The sequence below is a fragment of the Chionomys nivalis genome, chromosome 19, assembly GCF_950005125.1.
Source record: "Chionomys nivalis chromosome 19, mChiNiv1.1, whole genome shotgun sequence".
NCBI lineage: Eukaryota > Metazoa > Chordata > Mammalia > Rodentia > Cricetidae > Chionomys > Chionomys nivalis.
The window spans coordinates 62583319-62598016 of NC_080104.1; the positions used below are offsets into that span (position 1 = coordinate 62583319).

At 52.4% G+C, this 14698-nt stretch overlaps 2 protein-coding genes across 2 annotated transcripts; one reads left to right on the top strand and one right to left on the bottom strand.

The window, feature by feature from the left end:
* Positions 1 to 2793: 2793 nt before the first annotated feature.
* Positions 2794 to 9295, bottom strand: LOC130890560 (mucin-like protein 3). Its single transcript, XM_057794608.1, has 4 exons — positions 9214 to 9295; positions 3994 to 4724; positions 3358 to 3942; positions 2794 to 2943 (listed from the first exon to the last, which is right to left on the bottom strand). The coding sequence occupies exons 1-4, from the start codon at positions 9293 to 9295 to the stop codon at positions 2794 to 2796; spliced, it is 1548 nt and encodes a 515-aa protein (XP_057650591.1).
* Positions 9296 to 12869: 3574 nt separating this feature from the next.
* On the top strand, positions 12870 to 13637 carry Sfta2 (surfactant associated 2). The gene is made up of 3 exons (XM_057794626.1): positions 12870 to 13069; positions 13246 to 13334; positions 13451 to 13637. Exons 1-3 carry the CDS (start codon positions 12874 to 12876, stop codon positions 13535 to 13537), a joined length of 372 nt encoding a protein of 123 aa, XP_057650609.1. The 5' UTR covers positions 12870 to 12873; the 3' UTR covers positions 13538 to 13637.
* The last annotated feature ends 1061 nt before the right edge of the window (positions 13638 to 14698 follow it).

Below are 14698 nucleotides of genomic sequence, written 5' to 3' on the forward strand. Positions count from 1 at the left end.
CACTATACTGTGCAATTCTGAAGGAAATGGAGTTTCACAGTCTAGAGCTTCCATTGACCCCTAAAGCCCTGCCCTGTTCCATTTACTTAAACTCCATTCTAGAGCCTGCAAGATGACTCAGTGGGTAAAGGTGCTTGCTGTCACGCATGAGGCCCTGAGCTCCATCTCCAGGATTCAGATGGCAGGAGGAGAATTTACTTCTCCAAGTTTTCCTCTGACCTCCATGTGTGAGGTGGGATGCCTCCTGCAACCAATTGATAAATGTAATAGAAGTTTTTTTTTTAAATGAATTCTATTTAAATGTCACCAAAACCCACAGCTTGGATACTTGAACAGGACTTTCTTTTTTCCAGTAAAAAGCCCCTTAGACCTTCTGGTATGGCTTCTATTGATGCAGGACCTGACCTAGGGAGGCCACAGGTTTGTTCCTGAGGTCACGGTGACTTGGGCTAGGACCAAAGCCATTCTGCCTTCGCTCCACGCTCTCAATATCTGGCAGCACTAGGAAAGTTCCCTTTTTCCAAACAAGCTCACTCGTCACGCAGACACTCAATTCCACAACACCCACAGCTGCTAAAACTAGAGAAATGAGGAACCGAATGAAAATATCCAGCTTGTTTGACCCTGTTTGTTTGGGAGGGGGGTGCTTGTTGATACAGACCCTGTTTATTTTTTGGGGGGTTTCTCTGTGTAACAGTCCTAGCTGTCCTGGAACTAGCTCTTATAGACCAGGCTGGCCTTGAACTCACAGAGATCTGCCTGCCTCGGCCTCCCGAGTGCTGGGATTAAAGGCATGTGCCACCACCACCCGGCTGATATGAACCCTATTATATGCCCTGTCTTTGGGTCAGTTAATGAATGAACTGTCTGGTTGTTGCAGTTTGAATGTAATTGGCCCCCAAAAGCTCATAGGGAATGGCACTATTATGAGGTGTGGCTTTGTTGGAGTGGGTGTGACCTTGTTGGAGGAAGTGTGTCACTGTGGAGGTGGGCTTTGAGGTCTCCTAGACTCGAACTATGTCTAGTGACATAGTTCACTTCTTGTTGCCTGGGAATCAAGATGTAGAACTCGCAGCTCCTTCTCCAGCACCATGTCTGCCTGCATGCCCCCATGTCCCACCATGATGATAATGGACTAAGCTTTGAAACTGTAAGCCAGCCCAATGAAATGTTTTCCTTTGTAAGAGCTGCCGTGGTCACGGTGTCTCTTCACAGCAACAGGAACCCTGCCTAAGACACTGGTCCTTCTGATCTAAGGATGGAGGTCCATGATGCTGCCACAGGGATGTATGCCCAGGTGAGACGCATTTGGAGCTGTTGATAGTGTGCATGGGGTCCCTTCCTGGGTCACGGAAACATAAGCGAAGGTGGGCGTATCAGGTGCTCTGGTTTCTGTGGAAGACACTGCCATTGTCCAGGGTCTCCAGTGGAAGTGGCCTTGGAGCCTGGGCTGGAGAGATGGCTCTACAGTGGAGAGCAAGTGGTTCACAACCACCTGTAACCAGGAGGATATGGTGCCCCCTTCTGGCCTCTGTGAGCAACTGCATGTGTGTGTGTGTGTGTCTAAAAATATAATAATAAAACCTTTCTTATCAATACTAAATTCCCCACCCCCTCACTTGAAAATTGAACTGAGCTTTTGCCTAAACCCAGACATGGCCATTTTAGAACCAACAGAAATCCTATTTCCTCTCTCTGGCTCTTCAAAGAACTCCAGTCCTGCCCTCCAGCCTATCCTGTACAGGGTCACCCATAAGGCCATGGACACCTGAGAGTCTGGAGTCCCCATCGCTTTATCGCAGAAATCCAGCAGAGGGCACTTGTCCTCTGTCTACTAACCCCCCTCCCGCCCCATCAGTACCAGGTAGAATGATGGGATAAGTTGGAGAGAAAATCCCCAAAGCACGCCGAGATGAACTGCCTATAAGATGGAAATGTCAGAGCGTGGTGGGAGAGTGTGGAGAGGGGACACGCCGGGGAGTAGCTGGTGACGCTGCAAGATGAAGCTGGCACCCACTTTTGGGGAAAAATGCCGAGGACAATTGCTGAGTGGGTACACCACCAGGGAGGGTTGGGCGTGAGGTGGGTGGGTAAGACCGCAGGCAAACATAAGCCCCTCTGTGCATACCCACCCACAAACAGAAAACCCGCCAAAGACACCCAGAATAACCAAGGGACTCACACGGAGGCGGGAAGAGTCACGGAGAGGAGGAGTTTTGGGATCTTTGCAAGATTGGTTGGGGGTCTCTCTCTCCAAGCAATGGAGAGGATAGGAAAGAAAACACTCCAATCTTCCTTTATTCTTAGGTCCTTTTTTAATTAAAAAAATAAGATCTAGTACTCTGGGAGCTCAGAATTGTGTGCACCTTTAAGTGGGGGTGGACAGAATTGCTATACATCAGTTTTTAAACCTGGGCACTGCCTCCCAGGGTCCCACTTCACTCTTGGGTTGTTCTCTTCTGAGGTGCCAACGCCTCACGTAGCCACGCCTCTCTCAGAGCTGGTCCTGCACTGGCCCCGCCCCTGCTGTTCGTGAACCGCCTTATTCCCACACCACCATTTTCTACGGAGAGCGCTTGCGTTATTCATTCATTCTTCTCTTTCCTCCACAGGTACATGTCGCCCTTACCACGTGACTCCCCAACTACTCAGTTAAGAATATGGTTGATAGGGGTTACAGCTGTTGTCAGTTTTTGCTGCCCTTTCTACGCCCAGGAAGTTAGCGCCCTGAGTCTAATTCATCTTCCAGGAAAGGGGAGAAGCCTGGAAGAGCTGGGGGTGCAGTTCTCAAGATCATGGAGGGGACGGGATCTGGCTTGGTTTCAAATTCTGCTGCTCCATCAGGTAGACGGGGTAGGAATTGCGGCCCCCTCTGTCCTCAGGGTCGAAATCCTCTGAGTTCTGGGTCGTCAGTACACGGCGTGTTCGCGACGCACAGGCAACCTGAGATGGTAGGAAGGAGTAAGGTCACCGCCAGCTGTTCGATTTTGTCAACCACCCCTGGGCCTTTTCTCTCGGATCCTGCACCTTTTGCTTGTCCAAGATTCTATCCAAGCCCTGGTCCGTATTCCAGACCTAGCTCCAATACAGAGTCCCAGATTCCACACACAACCCCCTCTGCCCTGGTCACATTATCCTTAAATCCCTACCCTCACACCCAAGACTACAACCCACTCCCAGATTTTTCTCTCTCACACCCCTTCCATCTCAGCTACGGCCTTCTCTTCCAACTCTTCCCATCTTACAGATTTGCTGGGTTTCTCCTCTTTACACCCCAGCTCGCTATTCTCTCTAACTCCCAGCCCTAATCTCTTCTCAGTCTGTCTCCCCTACCTCTGCCCCATTCATTGCCCTTACCAAAAAGATCAGGCCAATGGAGATGAGGAGGACAATCACGGCCAGGAGGATCACGACAACTATGGCCCACGCAGGGAACGAATTGTTCTCTCCCTCCGCCCCCTCAGCGTGGAGGCCTCCAGGTGAGCTGTGGCTGCTCTGCCGCTGGTGAGCCCCTGAAGTGCTGGATGCCAGGTCTGGTCTAGTTGTCACAGAGCAGAGGAGTCCCCGCTGTGTGGTCTCAGATTTATGGAGACGAGGAGAGAGAGCAGTAGACTTGTCCTCTGTGACCTTGACTGGAGGCCGCGTGCTCACAAGGACTGCTACTGTTTTCTCTGGGTGTCCTGGAGCTTTTATAGGCTTAGTGGTCAGTGTGGTTTTCCTCCAGAATACCGTGGGACGTTGTGAGAAGCGTGTGGCTTCCTGGGTGGTTGATGTGGCTTCTTCTGGGTGTTCTGTAGACTCTGCTGAGACTTGTGTTGTCTTTTGATTGGCCAGTGTGGTATCATGTTCTAGAGGCATCACTTGGGCTCTTGTGGTCCTCTCATTGGCTGAGATGGTCTCACTTTCATACTGAGTGGGTGTTGCTTGGGCTCTTGTGGTTCTCTCACTGGCTGATATATCCTCTCCCTCATGTTCTGCCGGAGTCACTTGGACTCTTGTGGTCTTCTCGCTGGCTGATCTGGTCTCTTTGATGTGTTCTGTAGTCGTTTGCTCAGGCTTGTCTGAAGAAAATGAAGTCCTGTGAGCTTCAGCTCCTGATGTTGCCGGGGTCCTTGGAGTCCTGTATGAGGTCTTTGGGGCTTCTGAGGATTTTACTGAGGAAGATGTGGTTTTTCTACTGAGCTCTGAGTCATGGGAAGGAGTTTTGGGTTTATGTGAGGTGGTCCTTAGCCCAGTGTTGGTATCCACAGCTCTCGCTGATGTATCCGCAGAGTTCCGCGTTACTCTGGTTTTGCTTGCTGCAGACTTACAGGTTGTTCTTCTCCTGGGTGCTGAGGTTGGATGACTTCCCTCTGATCCTTTCTCTGTGTTAGTGGATTTGGGGTCATCAGCTGAGCGTCCATTCCGGATCACTGGGTCTTTTCCTGGGCTGGTGGCATTCTTTTCCAAAGCAGGGGTCATTTCATGACGAACAGTGGTGTTTTGGTTATCTGTGGCTTTGGAGTTGTCTACAGATTTGTGAACTGGTTTGTCAAGGTGTACGGTGGTGCACCGCTTTTTGGGCTTCTGGGTTGCTGTAGACTTAGGGGGGTCCGGAGCTCGTTGGGGGTTCAGATCAGTCTGGACAGAAAGAGCCTTGTGAGTAAGGCCTGGAGTAAGGGCGAGCAGATGATCAGATGTTGAAGGTTCACCAGTCTTCTGAAGTTCCTGAACTGTGTTAGCACCTGTGGAGAGAGAGACAGATGAGGGGCTTCCCTACAGTCTTGCCTGCCTTTGTTCTAGGCGTCCTCGGGATGCACAGCTGTCTCCTAGGGAAGGCTCATTAGAATACCACACTGTTTAACCCCATTCTCACCTCTAGCCAAGGAACTTTTGCCCAAACTGCACCTTCAGCAAAAATGTAGTCTCTCTCCTTCCCCACACCCATACCTCAACTTTCATCTCAGCCTTCTGGCGTCTCTCCTGGGTCCCCTTTAGATCTAGTGTCTCTCGTTGGTTCATATGGTCTCTCCCTCATACCCTGTGCGACATGTTTGGACTCTTGTGGCCCTCCCATTGGCTGACACTTTCTCTGTCAAAAGCATCGTCATTGACTCCTCCAATAACCTTTCGCTTGTTTGTGTGCCTGTCAACATCCACTTCCTACCACACCTGCCTCCGTCTCCCTTCCCATGGAATTGCTGAGAGGAAAAGGAACTCATGTCAGAATCTCGGTCTTTCTGTGGCATCCCAGTTCCGTTCCAGAGGTGACAATGTGAGAAACGGAGGCACACTTGAGGCAGAACTTTCCAGGTGAGAGGTCGAGACAGGAGGATAAGAGGATTGGAAAGGAAAATGGAGACTTCCATTCCAGTGCTGAAGTTTGGTCTGAGCAAAGGGAGGTAGTTCAGCCCTTGTTTCTACCCATATTGGGTCCCCTCTTTGTACCATGTCTGAGAATAGATGAGGGAGACTCTTGACAGAAAACGGTTTCTCCTGGCAGGTCCTGGCAGCGGTGAGCAATCAGCTGGATTCTGGGAGGGGTTCTGTTTAGGGACAGGGTGTGCAGGAGAACACTCTTATCAGCAGACAGATATGGGCCTTAGTGAAACACCACTGGATAGGGACAGATGTGTCTCTGACGCTGACCGGAAGAACGAGAGTCCGGAGATTACCAGGGAGTAGAGAGACATAGCTGAGATTGTCAGCACTGTTGGCTCAGGGTGGCACCCAGGCTCAGGGCTGATTCCCAGTAGTGGGAAACAGATCCACCTGCCTTCCCGCTGGTGAAATGGGGGCTGGGAACTCAGTCCTAGGAAGTGTGGGAAGAGTGGACCAGGAGGTGAGAATAGAGAAGCCCAAGTCCCACGAGGTGCAAGGAAGAGGCCTCACTGTCCCTCTGATCTCCCTTCCTTCGAAAGCATTCTCATCTCAGTGATTGGGAGCATCATTTTCAGGTGCCACGGTGCAGATCCAGACTGACTACCCCTAAAGGAGTTAAATACCTAGACCCCAGATGGGCACTGCTGGGAGGTGATGGGACCGTTGGGAGGGGGCATCTATGAAAGGAAGTTGGGTTATAGCACATTCCCTTGGAGAGACTGCTAGGCTACCGGCTCCTTTCTCTTTCCTGTTCCTGACCAATCAGGGAATGGCGTCACTCTGTCCCATGAGAACGGGCTGCAATGGACTCAGAGCACCAGGGCCGGTTGTTCATGGATACAGTCATCAGAAACTATGGCCCCAAACAAAACTTTTGTCTTCATAATTCCATAACCTCTGGCATTTTACTACAACTAGGGAGAGCTAACGCAGCAAGCCAGGCACCTGATTCCTTCACAGATGTTCACTCACCACGGCTGAGCTTCCTGCCCTCACCAGGCTCTTAGAAGCTGCCAGTCTCCCCGTTTTTCCATCTGTGGAACTGAAATCTCATGGAGGAAGTGACCCCCCCCCAGCAATAGCAACAACAACTTTTGTTCAGTATTTCCTATAATCCTCATTTATTTGCCCCAAGAACCTCTTGAGGGTGAGAACTATCTTCTGTTCTCCCCGTTTTATACCGAGGGAACGAGGTTCAGAGTGGTTAGGAAATCCCTGAGATACCCAGCCAGTAAGAGGTGGAGTCAGGATTTGAACACACATCCTGGGATGCCAGCCATAGACTAGGACTGGTTAAGACCTCAGCACCGACTGTGTGAACCGGGTCAGTCTCTCTGGGGAGGGGAGGGCCCTGCTGCAGCTTACATGTTTGTTTATTTAACCTTTTTCACAAACGTACGTTTTTACAGTTGGGGAGGAAGCTGAGATCTAACTACCTAGGTGTCCACTACCCAGCCATCCACTACCCAGGTGTCCACTACCCAGGCGTCCACGACCCAGGCGTCCACTACCCAGCCGTCCACTACCCAGGTGTCCACTCCCCAGGTGTCCACTCCCCAGGCATCCACTACCCAGGCGTCCACTACCCTCCATGCTTCAAACACACTAAGGACCCGATAGAGACCCACAGAGTGAACCAATGAGCCACTCATGGCGGAGAGTGCTGAATTCCACTGGCCTTGCAGAACTGAGGGACAAGCTTGAAGTGCAGGCTTTGTCCCATCAACTTTGTCCTCACTCACGTAACCTCAATACTTGGAACTCAGAATAGCAGCTTCCAATAACAGACAACATTGTAAAAACTTACTGAATTGTCAGAGGAAACTGTTGAAAAGACTTTAGGATGCCCACTGCCTTCCACTATGCATATTAAGAAATACACACACACACACACACACACACACACCACAATTTGTGACTTCCACAGGCTGGAAGACTCAGGAGTGACATCTGCTCTTTTTAGTGACTTCCCAAGATGAACAAGCAGGAGGAAGATGGCTAACCATCAAGTCTGGGGTGAGTGTCAGTTTTTTTATTTATTTTGAAGCAAGTTCTCACATAGCCTAGGCTATGAAGTTTTTTGATCCTCCTGCACCTACCTCCCCAGTGTTAGGCTTTCAGCTGCACCACCACAGTGCGGGGAATCTTACTCAGGGCTTCAAGCATGCTTGCCTAGAACTGACCGTTGTAACGACAACCCCAGCCCCTCTTCCCACATCCTCTGTCTGAACTTCCCTGCTGCCCCTGTGTTTCTGGGACTTCCCTGGGCAGGCTCTGGAGTTCTGTGCCCTACCTGAGTCTGGGGACCAACAGGTCCTGTGGACAGATGCTGGACCACATCGGAACAGTCCAGGGGAATTTGCCCACCTTCTTTTTCTGCCGTACACAGTCATGTGCCCCAACCCTGGCCCAGACAACACACATACACACACACACACACACACACACACACACTTGTGTGTACATGCCTGTGTACCCTCCAGTCTCCCCCCCCCCCCCGCATCCCGCCCCACCAAGCTCCAAGGGCACTCCCCGACCACACCCATCACTACAGCAGCCATCACTACTGCTGCGCCCAGCCTTCTGTCCTGATGCAAATCTCCAGGTGACTAGGGTGAACTTGCCTCCCTGCGCCCCCTACTGGTTTGTTCCACTCGTGCAGCGGCTTGACACCAGGTGGACATCCATTGGCACGGAAAGAGCTCGGACGGGCTCTCTAGGGCTGTGCCGCAGGGCTGTCTAGGTAGGAGCACGGGCATCAGCCAGGACCCTCTGGGTAGGAGCAGGGATGTCAGCTTAGGATGCGGACAGAGCACACTGTAGAGGTCTGTCAGAGGCGCTGAAAGAGTCTCGGCTTCCAACCCTGCCATCCTACAAGAACCCCAGCAAGACCCCTGGCCCAGTTTCACCAGGTGAGTCTATTGGAAGCAGATGCTGCCTGCCATGCCCCAGAAGTACCCACCCCCAGATCTCTGGTTTGGGGTCTTACATCTGTTAGGGAGGTAGGAGTTCTGCACTTTTGTCCACATGATAAAGACGCCCCTGTAGATGTCCAGGCCCCATCAAAGTGCCCCCACATGTGGCATCTCTACTCCCTGTCCCAGCACTGTCTGTTAACTAAGTGAACCAACCTAGCGATGCTACCTCCTTCCCTAGCGTCTCTTGTGTGCGGCAAACTTTTCTTATCCAAGTCTTGGGATATTTTCCACCTATCAGATGGGAACAGAACCTCGTTGAGCTGCCGTGAAGGTTAAATGAATAAATATGGAGGAAGCCCCAGAGCCATGCCTGTGCAGAGTAGGCTGTACCCCCATCACGGGCACAGGCTGCAAGCATCCCTCCTGCTGTATCATTGACAGGTGAGCTAAATGGCTGAGTCAAGTGGGGAAGCTGGGTCTGTCTTGAACCTTCCGGAACCCACCCTGTGCTCTTGCCCTGCAAAGACAACCAGCTGTGTGCCTCCTCCGCTAGAAGATGGAGATCGTTGACCCTCTGGGGGATTAATGAGACACCGGCAGAAGCACCACGAGTGTCAGTGGGTTCCTAACACATGGTAAGTGCCCAGGATGTGCAAGCTTCCTCCCCTGTCCCCCTAGAACTAAAGTCCACACAGCGTCTTTATGTAAACTTAAAGCTCTAGGCAGGCGTAGCCCCCCCAGACCATCTCAAAAGAAACGGAGCAGAATCGAGATTCTTCTCCTGCGTGTCATGAACACACTAGGCAAAACCCTTCGCTTGCCATAGTTCATTGCTGTGGCCGATCATCCAGCCCCATCCACACCAAGAAATAAGACCTTTGTGATTTCTACCCCCTATATAATGGCAACCCCTTTACCTCTCCGAGCATCTTACCTGCCCCCCAAGAAACTGGAAGGAAGAAGAGGCAGCAGAGGAAGCCAAACGTGGAACAGAGACCACTGGTCAGTTGAGCCATGTCAGAGCTAGGAGGCCGCTGAGGGACCATGGACCAGGGACCCTTCGTCTTATAAGGGGTCAGGTTTGACGTCACGGGGGCTGGGGCTACTCTGAGCTAAGCCTTAAGCAAATGGAGCTGCCCCACCCATAGGGGTGCCCTGATAATGGGAGACCGCAGCTGTGTCATGAGCTAGGTACCTGGGTTCCACCAAAGGCGTGGGATCTAGAGACTCAGAAGGGATCTGGGTGGGGTAGCCAGGCCACCTCCTTATCCAGCCCCTGCAGAAGGAATGGCTTGTATGGGGTGGCCTGTAGGCTCTGAGCCAATTCTTGTGTTCTAGAGGGATTGGACAGGGCACTGGACAGGTCCAGACTCTGGGAGGAGGCTCCTACTCACCCTCCTGTGTCTCTGGCGTCATCCAGCCCCACGCCCCTAACTCACACATGGCCGGCCACACTTTCTGCCCTGGGTGGAGTGTCCCCAAGTCCAGGTGAAAGAGCAGGGAAGGGGGCAGCCCTCACGTGGTCCATGACACACAGAAGCTTCCATTGCGTAGGACAGGCTATGGGGACAGCTGAGGCAGGGAACCCCAGGACTGATATCACTTGTCCCCTCTGGGGACATCTTGTCCTTCCTATGCCTCTCCTGCCATCCCAGACAGCATCTGCCTCGACCTCAAACCTGCATCTGCTCCTGTTCAGAAAATTGCACCTCCTATTTCTAGACTTTCTGCCCCCCTTTCTCCTCATTGAAAAGTCTCAGTTGTGAGGCTCAAGGGGGAATCACCTCATATCCCCTTTGAACTCCGTACCTGAGACTTCACTCCTTCCCTACCTAGAGCAAGGTTAGCTTAGAGACCAGCTCTACTGAAGTTCTAGGAGAGAGGAGCCCCTACCCCTCCCTACAGCTGATCTACTCGAAGGCCTCCTATTGTGAGCACCTTGGGGCAATGCCTTTGTCCCCCCGCCCCCACATACACATCCCCAGTCTCTGGGGCTGTGCAGCAGACAGTCAGCGATCAGTTGCCAGTGTGGGGATGTGGCTCAATGGGGAGTGATTGTGTAACTCCAGCACCCTAAAAGATGTGAGTCCCCTGGCGGGATGGAAGCAGAGCCATTGCTCCCTAAGGGAAGTGGGCAGCAGAGGGGATAGCGAGGACCTGAGATCCTCAGGGTAGGAGCTGGGGCTGGGGCAGCTGAGGCTCCTGAGGACCAGTGGTCCAGCATGAGTAGTGCCTACGCCCTTAGGGCTGGATCAGGAAAGGAGAGAGGTCAACTGCCATGAACTCAATTAACGGGAGATTAATGAGTCTCTGCGGTTGTGCCTAAGACTACCGGCTCAGAGCTGGGCAGCCTGTGAAATCACAGCGAAGCCTGCAGGACAAGGACCCTGAGGTGGAGACAGGCCTCCCCCTGCGGCTCCATTCGAACAGAGCCCCTGACAGCATCCTTTTCCACTTGTCTTCTACACCATGCTTCCTCTAGAGTCCCTAGCTCCAAGACACTGGCTCCCTGTGGAAAGGGCCAATTTTGCCTCCCCAGGGGAGACTCGGCAATCCCAGGAGCATCCTTGTCTGTCACAGAGATGCGTGCTGAGGGTATCTAGCGGGAGGAGGCTAGAGATGCTGCTGGCCACAAGAGTTTCTGTTTGGAAGTAAACTCCAACCGGTGCCTGTGAACAAACACCCTCCTCCCACTGTGGACACAGCTCACAGAAGACCCAGCTGTCTAGAGAGGAGGAGCCTGGTGTGGGTAGAGGCCAACAGACTCGGTTTCTAAAATAACTCACTAACCGCCGTTCTTTTAAGTATGTTTTTTCATATGTGCATGCGTGTTTTGCCTGCATGTGTGTCTGTGAAACACTTGTGCAGCACCCATGGGGGCCAGAATAGAGAGTTGGAGCTCCTGGGATCGGAGTTAGGAGTTGCAGACGGTTGTGAGCCATCATGTAGGTACTGGGAATCGAACCCTGGTTCTTTGGGCGATCAGTCGGTATTCTCCACCTCCCCAGGCCTATGCACTCAATTTATCTTTTTAAAATTTTTTGTTGTTTTACTTGGCTTAATTCTCATTCTTTCTTTCTCTCTCTCTCTGTCTGTCTCTCTCTGTCTGTCCCTGTGTGTGTGTGTGTGTGTATGTACATATGTGTGTGTGTTTTGCTTTAAGACAAGGTGTCCTGTACTCCATCTGGTCTTGATTTTGCTATGTAGCTGAGGATAGCCTTGACCTCATGATCGTCCCCTCCCACTTCCCATGTGCTGGGCTTACAGGCATATGCCACCATACCTGACTACTAAATTGTTTTTTTTTTTTGAGACAGGATCTTGGTATCTTACGTTGGTTGTCCTGGAACTCATTATGAAGACCAGGCTGGCCTCCAGTTGGTGACTCTCTTTCTGCCTCTGCCCCTTGGATGCTGAGATTACAGGAAGACACTACCATGCCTGGCCCAAGATGGCATCTTACAGTCACAAGAGGTGACTATGTCTCAGTCGGAGGCAGAAGAGTCAGTCACTGGAGCCTTCTGTGAGAACTGATGAGGTCAGCAAAGCCATCTTGTTTTCCAGATGAGGGCAAACGGCTCATAGCCATTTCAGCCCTACCTGTCATGAGCATTGCTGGCAGCCAGGTGGTAACAATGGAAGGGGTCACAGCTGCACCCCTAACTCATCTCCTCCAGAACTGGCATGTCTGTGAGATGAAAAATGAATAGGATGTCCCGATCAGGGGGTCCAGGGGCCAACTGCCCGGATCTGGGCTCTTGTGTGGAGTACTGCTTCCTGTGACCACCCAGTCGTCAGGGTTCTTTGCTGAGCAGGAGTAGCGGTGATTAAGAGTCAGCACTATTAGTGCCTCACACATGTGCTCATGTGATGCTCCCAGGATCTCTTTGAGGTAGAGGCTGCTCCACCCACGGCTCAGTTCCCGCTCTGAAGAGTATGCCCACAGTACACAGCACCAGCTTGCAGCGGTGGTTCACACCTGCTGCACGTTGTTACCGTTTAGGAATTATCATTGGTTCATTGGTAAAGTGTTTGCTGTACAGGCACGAGGGCCTGAGTTCTATCTCCAGCACCCACATAAAAAGCCCAGCATGGGGGCTGGAGAGACGGCCTGGGTGTAATTCCTGTATGGTAGCTCACAACTGTCTGTAACTCTGGTTCCAAGGGATCTGACGCCTTCTCTGTGAGCACTGCACACACATGGTGCTCATACACACATGCAGGCAAAACATTCACTCACAGAAAATAAAATGGAAATGAAATCTCAAAGATGGAAGCTCTCTGCTGCCCAGGTTTCCCACCTGGCAAGCCACGGAGACTGGGCTGTCAAGACACCAAGAGGGACGGGGTGACAACCCACCCACCCCTCCCTTTGGGGTGCGCATTCCAGAGCCCTTCTCTGGCAGGAATGATGACAGCTAAGAACTGTTAATCATTAATCCCTCAAGAACCTCTGAGGGACCCAGGCTTGGGTGGGGCCTGGCACTTGCAGGAGGGCCCCCACTTGTCCCTACCTCTCTCTCCTCTGAAGCAAACAATGGGGGGGTACCCCTCCACATTACCCAGGAGCCAGTGAGTGGCCCTCTCCAGGGTCATGGGAACCACTCTGGGAGAACTGGAAAATCCAGTTGCTGGGTCTCTTGGTGCCCCCCACACCAGTGCTGAGGGCCCAGGTAAAGAGTGGCTGTTTCCATTTCCCTTCTGCTGTGGGAGAAGTGAGGTAGCCACAATGGGGTCTTCGATGCCCCTCTTCTTCCTCCTGGCTCTCCTCGACATCTCACATGTATCAGGTGAGGGCTGGAGGGTGACACGGGGGCGGGGGGATTCCTTGGTACTGAGTCCCTGATCTGAGACAGCACTGGAGGAAAGGGAGTCTGGGGCAGATGCAGGGGACATGCCTCCCCCCCGACCAGGAGGTATCATGACCCTGACTGCTGGGTCCTGAATCACATTTTTGGTTTCCCAGGACCAAAGGTTATTCTGAAAGTAAAGCTGGCAGAGGTTTTCCAGCCCACGGCCTCCCAGGACTCCAGCTTTCTGGGCATGCTCCAAAAGGTAGTTCTTAGAAAGGGGATGGGGTGCTGTGGGTCTCTGCTCGGGCTGCCTGAGTCACGGGGGGAGAGAGTGGGGTACCATCTGCAGCTCATCCTCTACTCACTTTTGTTCCCCAGATCTGCCTCCTCCTCCACCTCCCATCGGGGACCAACATGACCCTCCATCACAAGGGGCCACCACACCATCTCACCTGCAGAACCTGAGGGCAGCTGAATTCAGCTTTCAGCTTTGGGGAGTGGGTAACGGAAGTGAGCCGGCCTTGACCTAGCAGGCCCTCGCCGTACCACATGCTAATAAACAGGTGGGATCTAATGACTGGCTTGGTGTGTTCAGTGGGTCTGTGAGCACAGGACATGCCAGCGTCTGGGTCTGTGAGCACAGGACATGCCAGCGTTGCTGACTGATTCTCCTGTTCTCTGAGCAGAGGTGCTAACTCTCTGTATACCATGGAAGCCTAGAATATTAGGAGTGAGGTAACTTCAGACAGATGACAGACAGACAGAGGGAACACCTCTCCGGCTGTGGTCCTCCTTGTCCCCGGCTTTTCCCAAATGCTCTGAAAGAGTATCTTCTTTTACAAGACCAGAGAGCATTGCTCTCCTGAGGTCCAACAGCTGCCATGAAACCAGGCGCCATACAGATGTCTTAGTTTATTTAAGGAAGATTTTAATTGCAGCCTCTTGTCCTAAGCTTCGGGGATGTAGGTCCAGGAACCCCTTGGAATGCGGACAGAACATCTCAGGACATACACAGCCCACTGACCTGGGTCCTACTGGCCTGCATGGCTGGTCAGGGTGGAGAGCGGGGTAGAGGGAGCTCAGAGGGAAGGGAGGGGTGAAGCTGAGAAGTAGCCAGCAAGTTCTAGTTCCAGTGCCGGAGGCTGGAGGGAGGCAGCCCTTAGGGGAGTGTGTGACACCTGACATGTGGACCTGGGATCACAGGTGTCCTAGAAGGGTGGGTCCTCTTCAAGCTTTACTCACTCACAAGATGGGGGTGGCGGCAAAGCCTGCATGCTAGGACTCCTCTGAGAACAATGTGGGTAGACTCCAGAGGATGGGTCGCAGAGCCTGCCATGCTGTAGGTGGGCACATTTGGAACAGACTGATGTCAGAGTAGGAACCCAGCCTTAACAGTTCAAATCCTGCCAGGTACCCAGATGCCTCTTTCTACTTTGACCCGACTGCCTTCCTCAAGATTATCTTGAGCTGGGCCTAGAGGTGCACACCTTTGATCCCAGCACTCGGGAGACAGAGGCAGGCAGATCTCTGGGTTTGAGTCCATCCTGGTCTCCAGAGCAAGTTCCAGGACAGGCAGGTGTGGGACCCAAGCAGCAGTGAGACCCCCCCCCCGAAAGTAGACCTGAG